The following is a 19811-nucleotide window of genomic DNA, read 5'->3' as shown; positions in this document are numbered from 1 at the left end:
CTTAAAGCAAAAAGGATTTTTTAGAAAGAGAGTTATTGATACAGTACTATAAGACTTCCTGTTTTTTGCCACCATCACACATTTTCTTGACTCTCCCTTTAAATGTCCAGCACTTTTAAACTGTAGCAGCCTACATAAACTCTCCAACACCCAATAATCATTAACTAAAGGTGACCATTACAGAAATGTGTTCTTGGTGATATTTAAGGAGGAAAAGTAAACCTAGACTTCACAGGAATCATTCAAGAAACAGTTGTATATGCACACAGACGCTGGATGGGCTCCCTGGTATACAATAGTATGTGCGGTATATCCTGAACAGTCCCTACATTTTATACTTTTCATTTATTTTTACTTATTTATTTATTACTTCACTGTCACCGTTTGCTTTATTTACGTTTTTCTTCTTCTCTTTCTGCTCAGATTTTTATGTCCATGATGGGAAATGATAAGCAGGGACAGCTGATTGTCTATCACCTCATTGAGCTTCTCAAATCAGGCAGCAGGCTGCCTCAACCCCTGGGATGCCCGACAGAGGTAAGGACACCTACATGTGTCTTACAAAGCGGTGTTTTATAACAGTTTGTGATTGTATATACATACCTAGCTGAGTAAACATGCTGTAACTGCAGTAATGACGGCTAATGACAGCTAAGAGCTGCTGGATTTGCTAATATTCTCTGTCATATACAAGTATTAACTGTATATTTTCAAAAAATAAGTGGTAAACACAGCGATACAGTAGACGGACACTGATATTCATCATTTCCTACTTCTTTGGGTCCACCTGCAGTGGCTTTTATTTTGAAGGAGTGACAGGAAATAGCTCTAACTGTTACCATTCATCTCACACGTGTCAGCAATTGTGTGTAACCACACAAAAAGGATTTTGTTGGGGTTTCTTTCAACAATTTGACAAATATACTATTTTACTGTCCAAATTTGTTTTATTTTTTTTCACTTTTATCATCTTCTTCCCTTTCTCTCAGATACATGAGATCATGGAGGAGTGCTGGGACAAAGACCCCGCCTTGCGTCCTTCTTTTAAGGAGCTGGCCCTGCGTATCGACTTGTTTAGGGACAGTAAGGAGTTTTAAAATCACCCAAAGTGCCCGGCTCCTCTTCAGCCAAGACGCTCTTAACCGTGTTGCCCTGTTTGTGGCAAAGGAACAAAGGCCAAAGGAAGGTCTTTGTCCTGCTGGGGTGCAGCATTGTGGTGAAACAGCTAATGACTGGACAGGTGGCTGTTTTCATACCAGGACCTGCTTTAAAACAAAGAAAACAACTACTGCCAAGGTGCCTTTAATCAAGGCACTCAGCCCCATTTCAAGTAGCACAGCTTTGTGCTCCGCAGCAGAATGGAAATGGTGGCTTGGATGGTCGAACTGTTGAAGATAATGTTGCTGAAGAAGAGTGAATGTGTTTGGTCAAAGTTTTAAAAGAAGAGTTTTAAAGACTGTGATTAGAATGTTGCCAGACCTAAAGCTACAGATACCTGTTGCTAACAAGTATCTCTCTGTGTGTGTGAGTGAGTTTATGTGTGTGAGAGGGTGCGATTTTCTGTGTGTGTGTGTGTGTGTGTGTGTGTGTGTGTGTTGTGTCTATTGTGTCTATACAACGAGCTAGCAGGGCTAGCTCATGCCATCCCCTCATCCTATCATGTGAAGAGACTAATAGAGCTGAGTGTTTTTCTATGTGTGTATGTACATACAAACAGTATATTTGTGTACATATGCCAGAAAGATTTTATAATTTTATAAAATGAAAATATAGTTAATACTATATTTGATCTGCCAGCAAGATGTCAGTGTAAATGAAGTACATAACAAAAGTGATTAAAAATCTGTTTTATGTTTTCAATGTGAGAGGTGTGAAAATTAAAGAACAGTTCAATTTAAATATATAATGCCAGATGTTGTGATTCCTTGGTTTTAAACACTGTACAAAAACACACATTAAGGAACTCTGTCACCATGTATTTAATTTCTCATATCATTCGCTTGGTACAGCACAGCCTTAAAGTAGTAGTAAAGAATGGGACACTGGAACATTTGACCCTCTGCAGGCCTGGATGTTGCTGTGTGCACCAACTACATCAGATTATGTAACTGCACCAGAGAGGGGCACATATGTTTCCACTAAATGTTCTACCTTCACCTACACATTGAAGCTTGAATGAACCAGAGGGGCCGTGTGTGTATGGATATTCTCTTTTCTTTTTTATCTCTCCACTTGGCTGTCTTTAAACATAAACATTAATGAGCTTTGTTGAGTGTTCCTTCCTGTTTAAAGGGCCCTTTTCATTGTCAACACTGTCCTCAAGTTTGCTGTAATATAAAACTTATGGAAGTCTTATGCACTCAAGTGTTTAAGTGTTTTAACATATACTTAAAGAGTGAATTACACTAAAAAGGTCCGTCGTCTTTTCAAAGATTGTATTTTTTACAAATTCAACAATTTGGCCTGTCCGTTATAACAATGTTATTTTTAACTTCATTGACATATCACCTATTGTTGTAATTTTAAACCTGGTGTAAATACATCTGCAAAGCTAGGGTATATGTGTATATTAGTAGTTTTTTATTATTATTTTTAAGATAATCAAGCTGTAATGGAAGTGGCTTTTATTTTGTCAAATCTCCATCGGTTTGCAATTTTATTTTGAAAACCGGATGTGTGTGTGCGCTGCGGGTTAGCTAGCTTTAGCTTCGTGAAAGGACGTTTGAGCGGCTGTTATCGATTGGCTAATGATGGTAAGCTGTATGACTTCGTCTTTAGGATTGTTTGCTAATTGTGAATTCTAATTGCTCACACGCATCCTACGCCCTTTTTCCGTTGAAATGACCTCACTTTAACCGTCCGCTAAAGCGCGCTCTGTAATTAAGGCCAGCTGCCTTTGACAGCGCCGCTGCGTCCTCGCCGGCTCCACTGCGCTACAAAAGGAAGTGTGGAGGCAGAAATGTCCAGGACAGCAGCGGGGGAACCGTAACGACAGAGCGGTGAGCTTGACTTCTAACTTGTCTTTGAAATTGTGTGTTTTAGTATCTATAATAGAGTATTTCTCGCCTTAATTTGAGGGAGCTGTGGTGCGTTTAAGAACTCTTGTAGACTGTAGGACTAAAAAGATGCGGCTAGAAGTGTTTATAATGTTGATTTAAGTGAGTCTTTCTGTGGGCAGGGTTGCGAGGTTGCTCTTTATGGTGATGTTATGGTCATTTTTTTGGTCTTTTTTAATGTTCCTATATTAAATTATGTGTATATACTATATTTGTATTGTTGATACCTACACTGGAGGTTTATTAGTGTGTTGCCACAGTCTTTCAGGTGGAGCTGAAGATGAAGTCCAGAGGAGCCAAAGAGCCTCCTGATGGGGGTTACGGCTGGGTGGTGGTGATGTCAGCCTTTTTCATCATGGGCCTCACTGCTGCTGTTCTCAAAAACTTCGGCTTCTTCTTCCTCGACATCCAGAGTCACTTTGGAGTTCTGACTAGCACCACCTCCTGGGTCACCTCCACAACAATTGCCATGTTCCACCTTGGAGGTACAAATTCACGCTTTTCAGCTTGAAGTTTTCATCTTGACATGTTTGAAGAAGGCTGTTTTGATTCTCGTCACAGCTCCAGCAGCCAGTGCGCTGACCTTACAGTTTTCTCAGAGAGCTGTCATCATCCTTGGAGGTCTGCTGTCCACCCTGGGGATGCTGCTGGCATCTCTGGACCTCAGTCTGCCCTGGCTTTACTTCACTATGGGTATCTTGCAAGGTAGCACACTCAGGATATGTCCTTAATCCTAGAAAGTACAGTCAAGTTTTGAATACATGAATCCTGCGATCACGTTTATGTTTTTGAAATATCTCACTCAGTGAAGCTTGCTGCATTTTTTAGTGACAGGATGCTTGAGGAAACAGAGCTGCGTGTGGCACAATGCCAGAATAGGATAAGAAAACACAGCAAATAAATCTGCAGAAGAAAGGAAAATTGCTGTAATGATTTCACCCTGAAGGAACAAGTGTTGGCAGACAGACTGTTTTAATCTGATTAAATGATACAAAGCCACCCAGAACACAGAACTACAAAGCTGGGGCTCTCATAGCAGATTGGGTATTTGTTAAACTAAGACTTATCTGTATTTGTGTCATTGCAGGTGACAGTAATCTGCACATTTTTTAAGCTGCAGTTGTTAATGTGGGTGACAGGTGACTTTAAGTCTTCTGAGAAAAGAATCAAATCTTCTTCTTCCAGGACTAGGCATGTCCTTCTCCTGGATCCCTGCTAACAGCATGGTTAGCCACTACTTTGTCCGATGGCGTCCCATGGCCTACGCCATCGCCAGCTCAGGGGAGTGCGTCTTCGCCGTCATGTTCAGTCCCTTCTTCCAGTGGCTCATTGAAATGTACACCTGGCAGGGCGCCCTGCTCATCATTGGAGGACTTCAGCTCAACCTGTGTGTGTGCGGCGCACTCATGAGACCCCTGGAGACGACCCAGAGGTCAGCACAGGAAACCAAAGACGGTCTGGAGAGAGACGCCGCTGCTGCTGCTGCTACTGTGCTCTCACCAAAGAGGAAGACCATCTTCCAATGCTCCCTAATGAGAAAGCCTGAACTCTTTCTCTACATCCTGTTTGCCATCTTTGCAGCGGCAGGCTTCTTCATCCCACCTCTCTTTCTGGTGCCCTTCGCCAACAGTTTGGGGATGGATGATTACTGGCCAGCCTCTATCCTCTCTGTCCTGGCCATCGCAGACCTGGCGGGCAGGTTGATCTGTGGGTGGATAGCCAACATGAGGGTGGTGAGGAACCTGCAACTGCTCACCATGGTGGCCACCCTGCTCGGGGTGGTGCTCCTCCTACTGCCAACCGGCCACAACTACTGGGCCATCCTGGTCTTCGCCTCGCTCTACGGGTTCCTGTTTGGCTGCGTGGTGGCCATTCACGTCACCTCAATCATAGACATTGTGACTCTGGAGGGATTTGACAGCGGACTGGGGCTGTTTATGATGTTCAGGAGTATCGGCGGATTTATCGGCCCACCGGCTGCAGGTAGACAGTCCACACATGAATGTCAAACCAGGTTTAAAAACATTTTCTCATTGACATTCTGACTTTAGCACTTGTGTGCGCCATTGAAGACATTTCAGTACTAATTTATGACCATTTAACCACATGTTTCACTCTGTGATCAATGCTTTGCTGTATTAAGATCCAAAACGAGCCATGGTGACGACTTGAAACAGGATCATTGATCAGAACGAGAACATCCAGCCTGTTAAAATTTAAAGACTTGTTTACTTATTTATCAGTACTGACACACTGATATTATGTTTCTTGTGCAGGCTGGCTGGTGGACCAGACGAATGATTACGGCGCCGCCTTCTACCTCTCAGGGCTCTGCCTGGTTTCCTCGGCCGTGTTTGTCGTCCTGGTTGACTGCCTGGTCCAGAGGAGGAAGAGCAAAGCTGCAGAGGCTGAAGCTCATCGGGCCGGCTGCCAGGAGGACTGGAAGCTGCAGCATTCATGTGAGACGTGAAAGTTACTCTTAGGAAGACTGTTTAAAAATCACAACATCAACAGATGATGCATGCACACTTCAGTCACAGCTTTTAGTCATAATGTGGAAACTAAAACCTCTAATTAGTGTTGTCAAGCTAAAAGCCAGTGAGTCTCTGCATGATCTGACGCTGTGCCTTGGAGAACAAACGTAGAATACCGCTAGTTGACTGCGCTGCTAAAGTCATGAACTAAACAACTCGGGTTAGTTCATGAACTAGTCAAGACATTTTTGTCTGTGCCTGCTTACTAAAAAACTATAGACTGTTCAGACTATCCTCAAAGAAAGTAAAAGCTGGTATGGGTCAGGCTGCTCAGGTTTCTCCTATTTACTTAAGCCTTGACCCTTTATGACACTAAAAGTCATGGTGTGCTGTAGTCTTTTGGTTTTATAGATGAGCTGTAAAATCAGTTCTTCTATGCAACAGTAAATGAGGAAAGTTAGTTTTTTGCCTTTTTAACTACTTTAAAATGTCTTAATGATCTTTTAAATATATAATTTTACTTTATTTGTTGCACATGCTGTATATTTTATACACATATATACTTGAAAACAGACACTCAAAGCTATTGCAGTGAATTAGTTTTTAACACTTTATAGTTTCTGGTTACCTCTACATATATGTACATGTTACTCAATGTTGTCTCCTTACTTGAAATGTTGTTCACATCACCAGCTCTTGTAGCAGTTAAACATAAACATGATTTTTAAGAAATAAATCCCTGCACTGAAGGTTTCAAATGTCTCTCATGTCGCCAGTATTCTTGGGTCAGATCGACCTTTAGGCAGCCTGCTCACACTCTCCAGGGCAGCCCACCACAGCATGAAACTGACACCAGCAAGGGGACATTTGTAGTGTGTTTTGGGAATCCATGGTATGTGCAGTACAAATTGTTCGGATGTTAAAAGTGCTGTTATGTAACCTAATTTTCAGACCAGCTTCAACTGGTTTCACCGGGGTAAAGGCTGAAACGATTAGCTTAGGGACAGAAAATTAAGGGGGGGGGGGAGTCACTCTTCCATCTTATAAAAAAAGAAATGTTGACTTTCTTCATAGCATTAAGTTTTAAATTGTTTAAATGTCATGTTTACCATCTATGGGTTCACGCGATAATGGGGGGAAACTGGTTTCTGTTTGTTTGATCTAAGGAATGTGGAAAGCTGCTGCCTGCCTAGTAATAAAACTTTTTTAGCCAGCAGTCCAAAATCCAAAATACGTTGTAGTATGATCTGTTCAGTCATATCAGAAAAAAGGTAAAACAAAAGAAGTAAAAACAAAAAAAACAAAATAGGCAAGGTTTTTGAATAAATAAGCAATTACACTGAGTATCAAAATAGTAATTTAATCAATTTATCCACTAATCGAAGCATTTTTCCTGCTGATAGAATGAAAAAAAATATTGCAAAGGACAAATAAATTGCTAAACGCTGCTAAAAGGTGGGGAAATGACAGAAAATGCACTTTATACAGACCCTCCAACAGAATGAGACAAAATATAGGACTGTATGAGTCCACAAGGGGGCAGTGGTGTCCTACAATGACTTAGATTGCCTGTAGTGCATCTTATGCATCTTCAAACAGAACATCCTTAGACCAAAATGTTTAATACAGACATTTTCTCTACAGAGAATCTAGATTAGAAAATAATTCTTAAAAGTAATACCAGCTACTCAAGTCAACGAGACACTAAAACAGTTTCAAATAACAGCTGCATATTAACAAGTCTACAAGAACTATAACAACTATGTTGTCAGGTAATGAACAAAAAAAAGAGGGGAGGGAGCTATTTTACACACAATGGAGGCACTGAGGACTATTTGTAAGAAATGTTGGGAATCAAAATTAAAAGCAGCTCAAAGTGCAGGATATCAGAGGCGTGTACGTGCCCTCTGTGTCAGTGGGTGAGCAGTGGTTTTGCACCTTTGAGACTGTGCTGTCTGAACGCAGGTGGGCTTCAGCCCAGCTTGAACTATTCATAATAAACCAACGTCCACCTCACAGAGCTGCATCAACGTGCTTCAAAGAGTCTTGTTGTAGACCTTTTTGAGCTGCGAGTGTTTTCTTTACTGTAGGTTACGCTTTCTCACAGAGCTCGCAGGTTTTTGTGCTTTGAGCAGAGGTTGGACCTTGTGACTGAGCCACTGAGAGCGTCTATGAGGAGGCTCTCTTCTCCTCGTACGGAGACTCGTAGGCCTCCATGGGTGGGCAGGTGCACACAAGGTGCTGGTCGCCATAGATATCATCGATCCTAGAGATGCTCGGCCAGAATTTGGTCTCTGGCCTGATGAAGGGCTGGAAAAAGGGAGGAGACATCTGATTACCATCATCACTGATTGGACAACCACACAAAGTGTCAAATTTTCACTTAAGGGTCAAACTTATCCACAATCAAAAAAAGCTTTACTTTTGTATATAAACACTCAAACATTCAGTTTATGATGATGAGCAAATGTTTATCGAGATAAGACCATTAATTGATTAGGAAAGGACATAATCAGAACTGTTCTTCCTGCAGGGTCTTGTTGCACTTAAGTTCCACCACTAGAGGGAGCCACACTCATTGTGTTTTTTTTTATCTAAAGCACAGGAAAAGTGAGTGGTTTGTGATGTTTACTCACCAAGGGGAAAGCAGCCAACTCCCTGGAGTAGGGTCTGTCCCAGTTGGAGGATGAGATGCAAGCCAAAGAGTGGGGGGACATCTGCACGGACACATCGAGTATCACAGTGTCTTTTAGACATCATTATTACAGTTTATACAAGGACTCGGATCAGGGCTGCTGTGTACCTTGAGTGGATTGACGCGGGAGTCCATCCTTCCCTCCTCAATGTCTGCAATTTCCTGTCGGATAGCAAGCAGGGCGTCACAGAAACGGTCCATCTCCGCCTTGTCCTCCGACTCTGTGGGCTCAATCATAAGGGTGCCAGACACCGGCCACGACATGGTGGGTGCATGGAAACCTAGAAAACAAAACGGACAACTTCTAACAGTCGTATTTAAAATAAGACCAACACCAACAGCCTCTTGTCACAGTTGTTGATAACTCTACCGTAATCCTGCAGCCTCTTGGCCACGTCGACGGCCTCAATATTTGCGGTCTTCTTAAATGGCCTCACATCCAGAATGAACTCGTGGGCTACAAAACCTGTCCAGACCAAAACAGGACACAAAACGTTTCTTAGAAGTTTTATGTCTTTTTGCAGAAAGTCGGCTTCATTGACCGTTACATTGCTTTACCTTTCCTGCCTTTGAAGAGGACTTTATAGTGACTTTCCAGTCTCTTAGCCATGTAGTTGGCATTGAGGATGGCCATTTCTGTAGCATGCATTAGTCCCTTGGATCCCATCATCTAAGGAACACACAGCTGATGTCAGCAGACATGTTCTCTGATCACATTAGGAGCTTCTTTAAAAATGTATGAAGTAGTCAAAGCCATCCTGACATAAATAATTTGGTTGCTTTCTTCCTTCTTTAAAAATATGCTCACAGCCTGATAAACAACGGGAACAATTATTAACTCAGACTTCAGCTCATGTGACCCTGCTGTGAATTTCACAACAGCTACATTACTGTAAAGGAAGGTTTTTAAAATCTTTGAATTTTGTAAGATTAAAATCGCACGCTCCTTAAGCCAGTCTTTAAAGTTTGAGTCTGCAGGTCTGTGCTGACCTTAATGTAAGCCCAAGAGATCGGCAGGATGGCGCTGGAGCCCCAGGGAGCGGCACTGATGGTGCCCAGCGAGCTGCTGCTGTTGACGGACTGCATGGGAACCACCGGGTGACTCGGGAGGAACGGGGCGAGGTGGGCCTTCCTGGTGAGGGGCACATGAATGCATCATGAGAACATACAGCGCTGTGCTTGACCGAGTATGAGCTGAACACAAAACAGTGTTTTCTTTTTTTACTGTTTTCGTAGTTTATACTTACACTCCAATCGGGCCCATGCCGGGTCCACCTCCTCCGTGAGGGATGCAGAAGGTTTTGTGGAGATTCAGGTGAGACACGTCCGAGCCGTAATCTCCAGGACGACACAAGCCCACCTGAAGGACAGAACAAAGATGAGAATTTCAGGAAAGCTCCCTTTACTTTGTGTGCACACCATTTTAAGTTTGTAGCCTTTATGTTTAGCTTAATTCTTTCCTAGTTTCTAGGCACATATTTGCTGCCTTGAAGTGCAATCTGCCCCTTTCTTCACCCCCACAGTTAGGTAGTTCAGTCAGTTATAAAGCAGGAAATCTGGACTACTAGTCTTAAGTGAAAATAATCTGCAATAACCCTCTGAAATGAAGGATCACTTTACATGTGTAGCATGTGAAGTGCACACTATGCCGTCATAAAACAGTAAAATCTTCTAAGTAATCTAATTAATTTATGTGCGTATTTATTCAAGACTTAAGTGATGTAATAGCAGCAGTAAAAGAGGGGGCAGGTCTGAAAGTCAGTCAGTGATTGGTGGAGGTTGGTCTGCTGTAAAGACTGTCTTCGTACATGTTGCAGAGACCAAAGTTCATCTATTTACAGCCCATCTATAAACCTTTATCCTATTAGCCTTCAGTACTCAGTACAGTAATAGATTTTTTTTTTTTAAATCACAAAACAGAAACCTCAGGTTATCACATTCTGCTGCTCACCTGAGCGTTCATGTTGGCACCATCCAGGTACACCTGGCCACCATTTTCGTGAATGAGGTCACAGACGTCACCTATCCGCTCCTCAAACACACCGAATGTGGAGGGGTAGGTGATCATCATGGCCGCCAGGCTCGCCTTGTGTTTGTCCACCTAGAAAAAAAAAGAATAGGAAGATGTCGTTGTTGCATTATCAAAGGTTGAGTTTGGATACGTCGTGTCATTTTTTTTATTACTACTATTATTATAACACTTGGTGAACTCTTACTAAAACCATAGAGCAGTTATTCATTGTGGGCAATTCTTCTTGTTAAATGTCTGAGCTCTCACCAAGGCCTTGAGGTGCGCCAGGTCGATGTTTCCATCTTTGTCCACCTCCACCACCTGAACCTTCATACCCGCCATCTGAGCACTCGCTGGGTTGGTGCCGTGTGCTGACTTGGGGATCAGGCAGACCTGGATCAACAGATATGAAATACATTAGACAGATTTTAAGTGAATACAGATAGCTGTGGTATCCTGTAGTGATATGGCTCTCAGCTACATCCTTTGTACAGAAGTAAGATCTACGTTATTATAAGGGATATTTAGATAGAAAGTGATGGCTATGAGAGTGCAGTGCTAAAAAATGATTGGTTATTTATATAAAAGCTTTGCTCAGTGTGAGGAAGTGCTGGGGCTGTTTTTGGTTGAATTTTGACCCAGCCAACACCCACATCCTGCACTAATGTGTAACCTGCCTGCGGGGCACTAATTGATTTTAATTGTAATTTTTAACTTAGACCTGGTTGCTGGCCTCCAGTTCACAAAGTCTTAAAACCTCCAAATATGGAGTCTTGGAAGCAGGCAGCCTGTAGTCAGATCACAGCGCTTTCCCCCTCTGTTTGCGCTGTTTGGACCTTGACTGTTTCCAGAGATCAGGCCACTATCTAAGAAGCCCTTATGAGGTTACTAAAAAACAAAGGCCAATTTAAAGTATAAAAAAAAATACCTGCGTCAGCCGGTCTTTAATCTGAAGGGAAGTGTTATCTCCCTTGTTGTTCTCAAGCTGCTGCTAATCAGCATGTCAGGGTAATGAAGGAATTTCTGACAGGCATGCCTTACTCATGTCAATCAGGGATGTCAAAGTGACCTGCGAACAGCAAACCTGGAAGGGACTCACACTGATATGTGTCTATGCAGTAATGCCACCACCCCCACCACCCAAAAAATATATGTGTGAGTCTCTCACGTGAACCTTATTCAGTTTCCCACATAACTCTAATTCTGCTCACTGACTCGCACTAGGAGCACACTTACACTTCTTGAGCTCTCCCCCATTGAGTTTAGGTAGGCTTTTATGGCAGCCAGGCCGGCATATTCTCCCTGAGCACCACTGGAAAACAAGGCAAACACACCATGGTCATGCATCACACACACACACACACACACACAATCACAGCCCAAAGACCATTCTTCAGACAAAGAGGAGAGAAAGATGAGCAGGCCAATGTAGCAGAGTGTGCTCCTGATAAGATGGTAAAGGTGGTGCTTTATCAGCTCCACCCTGCAACAACTACTACTAAATAAACTTACTTACTTTCTAGCCTTTAGCTTAGCATTCACTCACAACAACACGTTACAACAATGTTAATCACAAAGATGCTGACAGAGAGGAGACTGTAGTTCCATTATGTTAGAAAGAGGACATACATCATTCTGTATCTTTAAAAGCATGCACCAAACCAATCAAGACTAATAAAAATATGAATATTTGGAGTGAGAAATATGCCTTTAAAATTGACTTTTAGGTCTACTTAATCCCTAAAGGTAGGGTAGGAGATTTCATTCTGATGCACTTTTTGTTAAATTAGTGTAACTTCTCTTTACAATCCGATAGCAACCAATTAGTTCGGCAGTTTCGCTTTAAAATGAAGAATATGAATCTGTGGAAGCTATAAAACGCTAAAAACATCAGCCAATCCTGGACCCTGCGCAGAGTATTGGCTGGTTGTCAATCTCTTCCTGCTCTGAGAGAGAGGTACGTGCATGATGGCCGAAGTCACAGACCGGAGCTCGTCTTCAGGTAATGCGTGTCCATGTGATTGGGAGGCGTGGCTTCGGGGTGAGCTCCGAGAGAAAGGGGCGTGTGTTTACTTTCGAAATCTGGATGACTCTCACAGAGTTTTCATAATCTCCTACCCTACCTTTTAGGCATATTCTTGTTTATCATTCATGCAAAATGGTCGCCCTTAGAGGCATGACATTAGCAGGGCCAGTCAGACAATCCATCATCAGTAAACATCGTAAAAATAGTAGCAGGGTTTGCTGTAAGCGAGATTTGTCTATTTATTCTAGAACCATCATTTGACTGTCGGATTATATTTGCTTGTTTTTGGCTCTCACCTGTTTGGCTGGAAGGAGATCTTGTCATAGCCCGTCACCTCACAGAGGTCCTTCTCCAGCTGTCTGAAGAGCTTCTGGTACCCCTCCGCCTGATCCAGCGGCACAAAGGGGTGGATGTTTGCAAACTCCTTCCAGGTGATGGGCTGAAGGAAGGAGGGCACAGCAGTGAGGGCTTGGCATGACGAGAACTTCCTGACAAAGTTCCTCCTGCTTGCATCACATTTCCTCCTTTACTCACCATGAGCTCTGATGAACTGTTTAGCTTCATGGTGCAGGAGCCCTGGAAAGCAACAAAATAAAAAATTACCATCACATTAACTTATCATCTGGCATGTGATGAATATGGGCTTCTGGTGGGACTGACCAGTGGTATCATACTGTGCACCAGGGAGATGTCCTTGTTCTCCAGGCGCTTCATGTATCGCACAATGTTTGTCTCGGAGTGGTAACTGCAGAAAAAGTTAAGCAAGCATTTTTTGCCAGATACCAGACAATGTTTATGGCACTAATAAAGATTGTATGTTCCGCTTTTACAAAACAAGAGAGAGGTGTGTATGCATTTACAGGTGGTCTGTTTAAACATGCTTTGGAAAGCAAACACTTAATTGTAGTAAAAAAAAACGTGTTTTTATTGTGCTGGTTATCAATACCAACCTGTTGAAGACCTGGTGTGTGAGGTACTTGCTTGTCCTCTTGAACGGACTTCCCATTATCCCCTTTACGCGCTCGCCCATCTTTTCAGCGATCAGTTCCTGGAAATTAATCAGAGAGCCAATCATTAAGTAGCTACACTGGTAGGCTAATGAATAACTGTGGGGAAAAAAACTCGCCATCTACGTACAGCTGAAGATTCACAGCCAAAGACCCAGAGCAAGTCATCCAGGTCCCTCTCTGTCACCGTCTCATCCAGAGAGACCCCCAACTGTTTAAAGAACGACATTTATTTATTTAACAATCATACAAAAGCCGCTGATGTACTGTTGGATTTCAGTGGCGGTCTTTCCATTGCGTCAATTTTTAGTTTGGCCCTGCTACAAAATTGTGACTCGTTCTGTCACTTGTCAAGATGCCTTCTTGGTATTGTTAATTTACTGTGAAGAAGAAGAAGAACCCTCACCACTCCCTCGGAGTAGACTCGCAGGTTTATCTGCCTCTGCACAGCTCTCTCCAAGATGTCTTTGGCAGCCACGCTACAGTTAATCTTTATTGTGTCAAAGAACATGTCACTGTGCAGCCGGTGTCCCGCTCTCTTCAGACCTGTAACAAAGCGTGAAATTGGATTAATAGCAACATTTTTTCCCCCCAATTTTCCCCCATTAGACACAATATGTAACCGACATATTGGTCTTTGATGCAGACTCAGAAATCTCATGGCACATCTGTGCTTGTGTTTCATAAAAACTACATGAACTAGTGAACCTTTCTGCACATTTACCTTCAGCCAGGATCAGAGCAGCATTATGTGTCCTCTCAGCAATGTGTTTGAGTCCCTGTGGACCGTGATAAAGTGTGTACATAGCGGCCATGTTGGCCAGCAGAGCCTAGAAAAAAAAAACATTATGGGTCAAGAAGGAAGAGAAAATTTCATAAAGCAAAATAAAGCAACAGTCAAACATGTCACCCTGACACTAGACCTCCATTTCCCTCTCAGACACTCATTAACCAGCAGATAAATAAATAGTGCCCCTGTGCATACCTGTGCAGTGCAAATGTTGCTGGTTGCTTTGTCTCTGCGGATGTGCTGCTCCCTGGTCTGCAGTGCCAGGCGGTACACTTCTTTACCAGCTGCATCCCTGAGATTAAAGTCACAGTTTCTCAATAACTTTACTCCTACATAGCAAAACTATTATTTCTGCATCTCTCACCTGGTGACTCCAACCATTCTGCCAGGCATCATCCGGACCAGGTTGTCTTTGACAGCAAAAAAAGCAGCATGTGGACCGCCATAGCAAAGGGGTACCCCGAACCTCTGGGAGCTGCCCAGAGCGATGTCAACGCCAAACTCTCCTGGGGGACGCAGCACACAAAGCGCCAGCAGGTCGGTGGCACAGCAAGCCAGGGCCTGGAGAAGGGTTAGAGAGCAGGAAATGACCAATGAGGAGCATTCAGCCAGATCCTCCGTCTAAATATATAGTTGTGTCATCAGTAGAAAAGCTTGAATGGTTTGCCTGAGAGACAAAGACTCTTCTACTAAAATGATGAGTCAGGAGTCATGCATGTGCAAACATATTTTGCATGAAATCCTTCAACAACATGCTGCATGCATGAGGAATGATGTTAAAATCAGACAAACCTGAAGACACACCTGATGTGTCATACACCGAACAATCATGCTTAGTTTCTTCAGTCTTACCCCTCCTTTGTGGGCTCGGTCTACGAGTGCGGTGAAGTCTTCGACCCTGCCGTCAGTGTCTGGGTACTGAAAGAGCATGCCGCTCACATCCTTCCCGCTGAAGTCCATCTCATGTGGCAGCTTCAGGACTGTTTGTACCCCAATGTAGCTGCAACACAACAGCACATAATGGCACACTAGTATCACACAATCATGTGCTGATTCTGTGTCTGTAGTACGTACTTGGCTCTGGTCTGGACCACAGCGATGGTCTGAGGATGGCAGCGTGGGTCAATGTAGAAAGTTCTTTTTTTGTTCTGTCTGTGAGACAAGAACAAAACAATGTGTTAAGAAAATGACAACTTTAATCTAGATCAGGTGACTCCAGCATGGGATTACCTGTGGCAGAGCTGCATGGCCTCAGCAGCGGCCGTGCCCTCGTCGAGCAGGGAGGCGTTGGCCACTGGCATGCCTGTGATGTCACAGATCATGGTCTGATAGTTGAGGAGAGACTCCAGGCGACCCTGAGAGACCTCTGGTTGGTAAGGCGTGTACTGAGTCACCCTGAGGACAAAACACAAATGACTCAACAAGGCGAGTCTGGACTCGGGGAACAATGCCACAAAGTTGTCCATAGCATTCAAGGAACCGAGACGGGGGCAGCGGAATGCATTGTGTGTCTCCTCCGAAGCCTGAAGGGAAACCGTGGGCATGATTTGGACTTGTGTGAAAGAAAATCTTGTTGAGGAGTACATCATCAGTCCTCACATGAGTCCTGAAGTCACAAGGCTTCCAATCAAAGGCACGTTACTCCGCACCACAGCAATTAAGCTTCAAATAACTAACGTGAACCTCTGCGTCAGCATCGGGGAAGAAACCACTTAATAAACGGAGAGGAGGTCGTCTGCGGACACTCACCAGCCGGCGTTCTCCAGGAGGTTGCGCTGAATAGGCGGCGGGACGGAGCAGTTGTAGTAGCCCATGCCGATGTAGGACCTCCACACTTTGTTCTTTGATGCAATCTTCTGTAGAGACTCCAGAACCTCATTCTCACCTGTTAAAGATTCAACAAGATTCATTCAGTCTTGCACATAATTCTGAGTTATCTGCATAATGTAGGGTACACACTGATCTGATGGACAGCACCGTGTCTCTCACATGAGACACTGACTGTATAACACAATGAAGATCAGTCAGTCGGTCAGGTGGCCCAAATACAGTTAAAGCTCCAACAGTAAATCAAATGTGCATGTTTTCATTATTTTGATGACATTACAGGGTTTTTTAGCACATTTATGATTAATGGGTCAAACTAACCAACAGATTGTTAGATAATGAAAATAATAAACCTAATAAAATAATAAACAGCTGCCTGTACCACTTGTAAAGACCTTTTCCCATCAAAAGAAACACCAAGCCGATATGTTTTCTGTGCTGACGTTATTTAGCCTCATTCCCTGCTGCTGTAAGGAAGCCTTGCCAGTGCACAACCAGCCTCTGAGATTCCTCAGTCCTTCCTGGCTGCCTAGCAACTCCAAGGAATGGACAATACCGCCCGTCTGAACCAAGAGCCCTGACTACTCCTGTTTGTGGAAAAGAAAGACACCTCCAGCACTTGGGTGCCGAGAGGGCCCACAGCCAGTATACAAGCGGATATTTTACAGCTTCTTCGAAATGCAAAACCGAGCACGTTCAACTCTGCAGAGGAGCGTGATTCAGGGCAAAGAAATTTAGTGGATGATCAGGCTGAGCTCTTAGTGTGTGAATGTGAGCTTGTTTCGGCAGGAAGGACTGCTTTCCCATGGTCCCAGAGTTCTACAGGGCAGTGAAAAAAGCCTGATTCAGGACCATCCAGGAGGTCTATTGTTGAAGAGAGAATCCCTCGCTGGCTTTGCAAACTGAAGCCCTTCAAAGCTGAACAAGCAGAAAACCAGCACGGCCTCCAGTTTGTTCCTTCAGCATGGCTTGTTGCATTATGAAACCTGACAAGAGTCAGAGGAGGGGCCACACAAGGGCACGGCACAGTGTGACTAAGGTGATATGGAAAAGCCACGGCACCCGAGTGGTGCTTATCTCAGGAGTCCACTAATTGTCAGGTTAAAAAAAAAACTGTCTCACATGAATGGAATCTACTGTTTAGTCATTAAAGAAGAAGAGTCATGTCAGCGCAATCACAAGGTGTTGCAACACACAATGCAACTCTGTGCTTAGTTTGGCTGTGTATACGTTATCCTGCAGCAGTGGTGAGAATCTACATAAGAATAATCAGTGTTTACACAAAAAAAAGCCAGTTCATTGTTCTTAGGTGTGACATTTGTTGCTTTTCTTCATCCTATGTTGAAGGAACTTAAACACACTGAGGGTCCAAGTTGTCAGTCTCACTGTCCATTGTTTAGAGCCCTGTTTATTAAATCAATTTATCAAATATTGAACACATTGTCCAGCTGAGGTGTAATCATTTACTTGTTTTTTGCAGAATTCTACTGAGCATAGAGAATAAAATATACAGGATCAGTGCTGTTACAGTAAAAAAATGTATTATATTTTCATTTTACATTTTATATAATTTCATTTTTAAGCAGACATGTATATGCATGGTTCATTTATTAATCTTGAAACTCACAGAGAAGCAGCTTAAAGAAGTCTTTCAGTGTTTCATTGTGCACTGGACGCCTGATAAATGTGATTTTTTTTATTATTATTATTTAAACAAATTCAAAAAATAAAAACACACGGCTTAATGCTGAAATGTGTGCGCGTATTGAGGATAAGTGGGGAAAAAAAACATCCATGCAAATCTAATGCAAAACATACAGAAGTCACCTTATTAGGAACCCCCTCGGCTGTGATGTAATGTGAACGCTGTAACCAGATTGAACTGGACTTGGGACCGGAGCTCAGGGCTAAACTTTACACTCCAGTTGCCATCCTATGAGCATCGGCTTCCCAACAGGAGATTGGTGCCGCTCGCCGAGTTTCGCAAAAACAACTCCAAATATGTTCAAAGGAAGACTTAACAGGGGAGCGCGCTCCGCGGCACACAATAGAGGTGCAACCTACATTTCAGCCACTCACTCTGCTTCATTTAGCGCCCGTTAGATGTGGGCTGGGGGGTGGGGGGTGGCTGAAGATGAGTGGGATAAAACAGGCTCCTTTGCGTGCAGGTTTTTATGATTAATCCATGGTTTTCTCTCATTCTGCACCGAAGGAGATCACACAGATGTGTTCAGGATGTTTATGTGAGGTTAAAATGTTCAAATTGAAGCCAAACTTACAGACTGGGTCATCCAGTTTCATACTCCGCTGCATGCGTATGGAGACAGGAACTGTGTTTTCGATCAACTGGTCGATTGACTATTGAAAAACAAGAGCATTCAGATCAATAAAAGGGCACAGATCGTGCAGGTGTATGTGCGTAATTTTGGTTTAATTTTTAAAAAAGGAACATTTCTGAGCCGATTTTTTGGGGCGGGGCGGTGAGCTGTAAATCTTACCTCGAGTCCCAGAGCATCCAGCATTTCTCTCTTCTCCCTCTCACCTGGACCGATGTGCCTCTCTGCAAAATCATCATGTCTGGGTAATATTCTCTCTATCTGCCTGGAGGAGACGGCTGCAGACGTCCTCAGACCCCGGGATGTTGTTGTTAGGGACTCCCAGCTGTTTGGGGTCCTGGACTGAAGTTTCCAAACCACGCGGCTCTTGTCACTCAGATGCCTGCACGGCGCGCTGGGATTCACCGACTTGGCGAAGAAGACCCCCCAGGACTTGGCGCAGCTCTGCATCTCTCAATCACTTTGTGAGACAAGTGTTGCAGAAAGCGTTGAAGCCTCTTTTTTTTATTCCTCCCTTTAACTCAGCAGAGCGCTCCCCTCCACCGAGACTGATGCGATCCGCGCAAGAGACACTGCCAACTCCCTCAAACTGCCGAGTTTATACGGCTGCACAGTTGCACAAGAGCGCGCCCAATCAGAGCGCAGACACTGCGTGACGCGGCGACGAGCCCCGATGAAACAGCTGCTAAACTTTCTCACGTGCATGAGTCCAAGAGAAAGGAAAGGAGAGACGTGTCACTCCTCAGATATTCTGAAGTCCTCACCGGCTTCAGCCGACATCAGGGCTGCTGTGACAGACGCTGAGGACAGAGGACACAGGACACCCAGAATGTGTGACATTATTAATGTGGCCCACTGGTGTCCATTCCCTTCTGTTTTATTAACCAAGCAGTAGTAGGTCCCTTGAGGTCACATTTCCGGGGCTGCTTTGCATCTCAGAGGACTTCTGAGAATATTTATTCCCTAAAATCACCTCCTACTCAAAATACCTGGTAATGTGTCACACAGACGTGCTTGTGTCTGTTTATTTTCTCTCCTTATAATTTGAAGCAAAGTGTTCTCAAGCATGTAACGACAAAAATTATACTGCAGCATTATACTGCCACATCATAGAGCTGTCTGTCTTGGAGGTTTCTTTTCTCCAAAAGTAGAGTATGGCCATCCAATCTTTTCAGTTTCAGGCTCTTTAGACACATATTTTATTAGTTTTCTTTCCAGAACCTTACAATGTTTCCCTTCCTTCCTCTGACAGTCTTGTTTTTGTCTCTCTTTGACCTTCTTGATAAAACCTCTTTCACCAGTTCTTGGAAGACTCTGATAAACTTGGCCGTAATCTGTTTTGTGGGCATCCACAATTTTTTTTCTCACGTCTAAACTTGTTTCTTGACTTGCTTCTACTTGTTATCCTGTGTGCGTAATGCAAGATACCAGCCCTCAGTAATAAATCAAATTCTGACAGGTTCAGAATTCCACATGGCATATCAGGGATTTGTACTATGGCTTCACAAAGAGGACAGTTCCTAAAGGGGTAATAATATTGACCCTGGTAGTTGTTTTTGGTTTGTATGGAGATTGTTTTTGCAGCCTTC

General features: G+C 43.5%; 3 protein-coding genes across 6 annotated transcripts in view; 2 read left to right on the top strand and 1 right to left on the bottom strand.

The window, feature by feature from the left end:
- Nucleotides 1-1906, top strand: part of jak2b (Janus kinase 2b) — a 17415-nt gene extending 15509 nt beyond the window's left edge. The window contains exons 22-23 of one of the 2 annotated variants that reach the window (XM_028415156.1): nucleotides 424-537; nucleotides 990-1906. In XM_028415156.1, the coding sequence (XP_028270957.1) occupies nucleotides 424-537; nucleotides 990-1097 (222 nt within the window). In that variant the 3' untranslated portion in view covers nucleotides 1098-1906. The remainder of the gene's footprint in view (nucleotides 1-423; nucleotides 538-989) is intronic. The other variant, XM_028415157.1, reaches the window with a different exon arrangement.
- Nucleotides 1907-2669: 763 nt separating this feature from the next.
- Nucleotides 2670-6288, top strand: LOC114441957 (monocarboxylate transporter 13). Of its 3 annotated transcripts, none has more exons than XM_028415161.1 (6): nucleotides 2670-2753; nucleotides 2886-2999; nucleotides 3317-3541; nucleotides 3618-3761; nucleotides 4242-5039; nucleotides 5333-6288. In XM_028415161.1, the coding sequence occupies exons 3-6, from the start codon at nucleotides 3337-3339 to the stop codon at nucleotides 5524-5526; spliced, it is 1341 nt and encodes a 446-aa protein (XP_028270962.1). In that variant the 5' UTR covers nucleotides 2670-2753; nucleotides 2886-2999; nucleotides 3317-3336; the 3' UTR covers nucleotides 5527-6288. The 3 variants fall into 3 exon arrangements, with proteins under 3 accessions (XP_028270962.1, XP_028270961.1, XP_028270963.1); XM_028415160.1 differs by having other exon boundaries at nucleotides 2869-2999; XM_028415162.1 differs by having other exon boundaries at nucleotides 2695-2753; nucleotides 2904-2999.
- A 586-nt stretch (nucleotides 6289-6874) lies between these two features.
- gldc (glycine dehydrogenase (decarboxylating)) lies at nucleotides 6875-18672 on the bottom strand. Its single transcript, XM_028415159.1, has 25 exons — nucleotides 18385-18672; nucleotides 18166-18244; nucleotides 15809-15944; nucleotides 15290-15454; nucleotides 15134-15211; nucleotides 14912-15059; nucleotides 14424-14620; nucleotides 14255-14351; nucleotides 13994-14099; nucleotides 13676-13815; nucleotides 13400-13480; nucleotides 13213-13310; nucleotides 12923-13007; nucleotides 12797-12838; nucleotides 12559-12701; nucleotides 11473-11548; nucleotides 10504-10629; nucleotides 10177-10326; nucleotides 9473-9585; nucleotides 9216-9357; nucleotides 8784-8895; nucleotides 8596-8691; nucleotides 8334-8506; nucleotides 8167-8247; nucleotides 6875-7840 (listed from the first exon to the last, which is right to left on the bottom strand). The coding sequence occupies exons 1-25, from the start codon at nucleotides 18670-18672 to the stop codon at nucleotides 7700-7702; spliced, it is 3093 nt and encodes a 1030-aa protein (XP_028270960.1). The 3' UTR covers nucleotides 6875-7699.
- Between the last annotated feature and the right edge of the window lie 1139 nt (nucleotides 18673-19811).

The sequence above is a fragment of the Parambassis ranga genome, chromosome 9 (assembly GCF_900634625.1).
Source record: "Parambassis ranga chromosome 9, fParRan2.1, whole genome shotgun sequence".
Classification (NCBI taxonomy): domain Eukaryota; kingdom Metazoa; phylum Chordata; class Actinopteri; family Ambassidae; genus Parambassis; species Parambassis ranga.
This window is presented reverse-complemented; position numbering and strand designations above follow the sequence as displayed.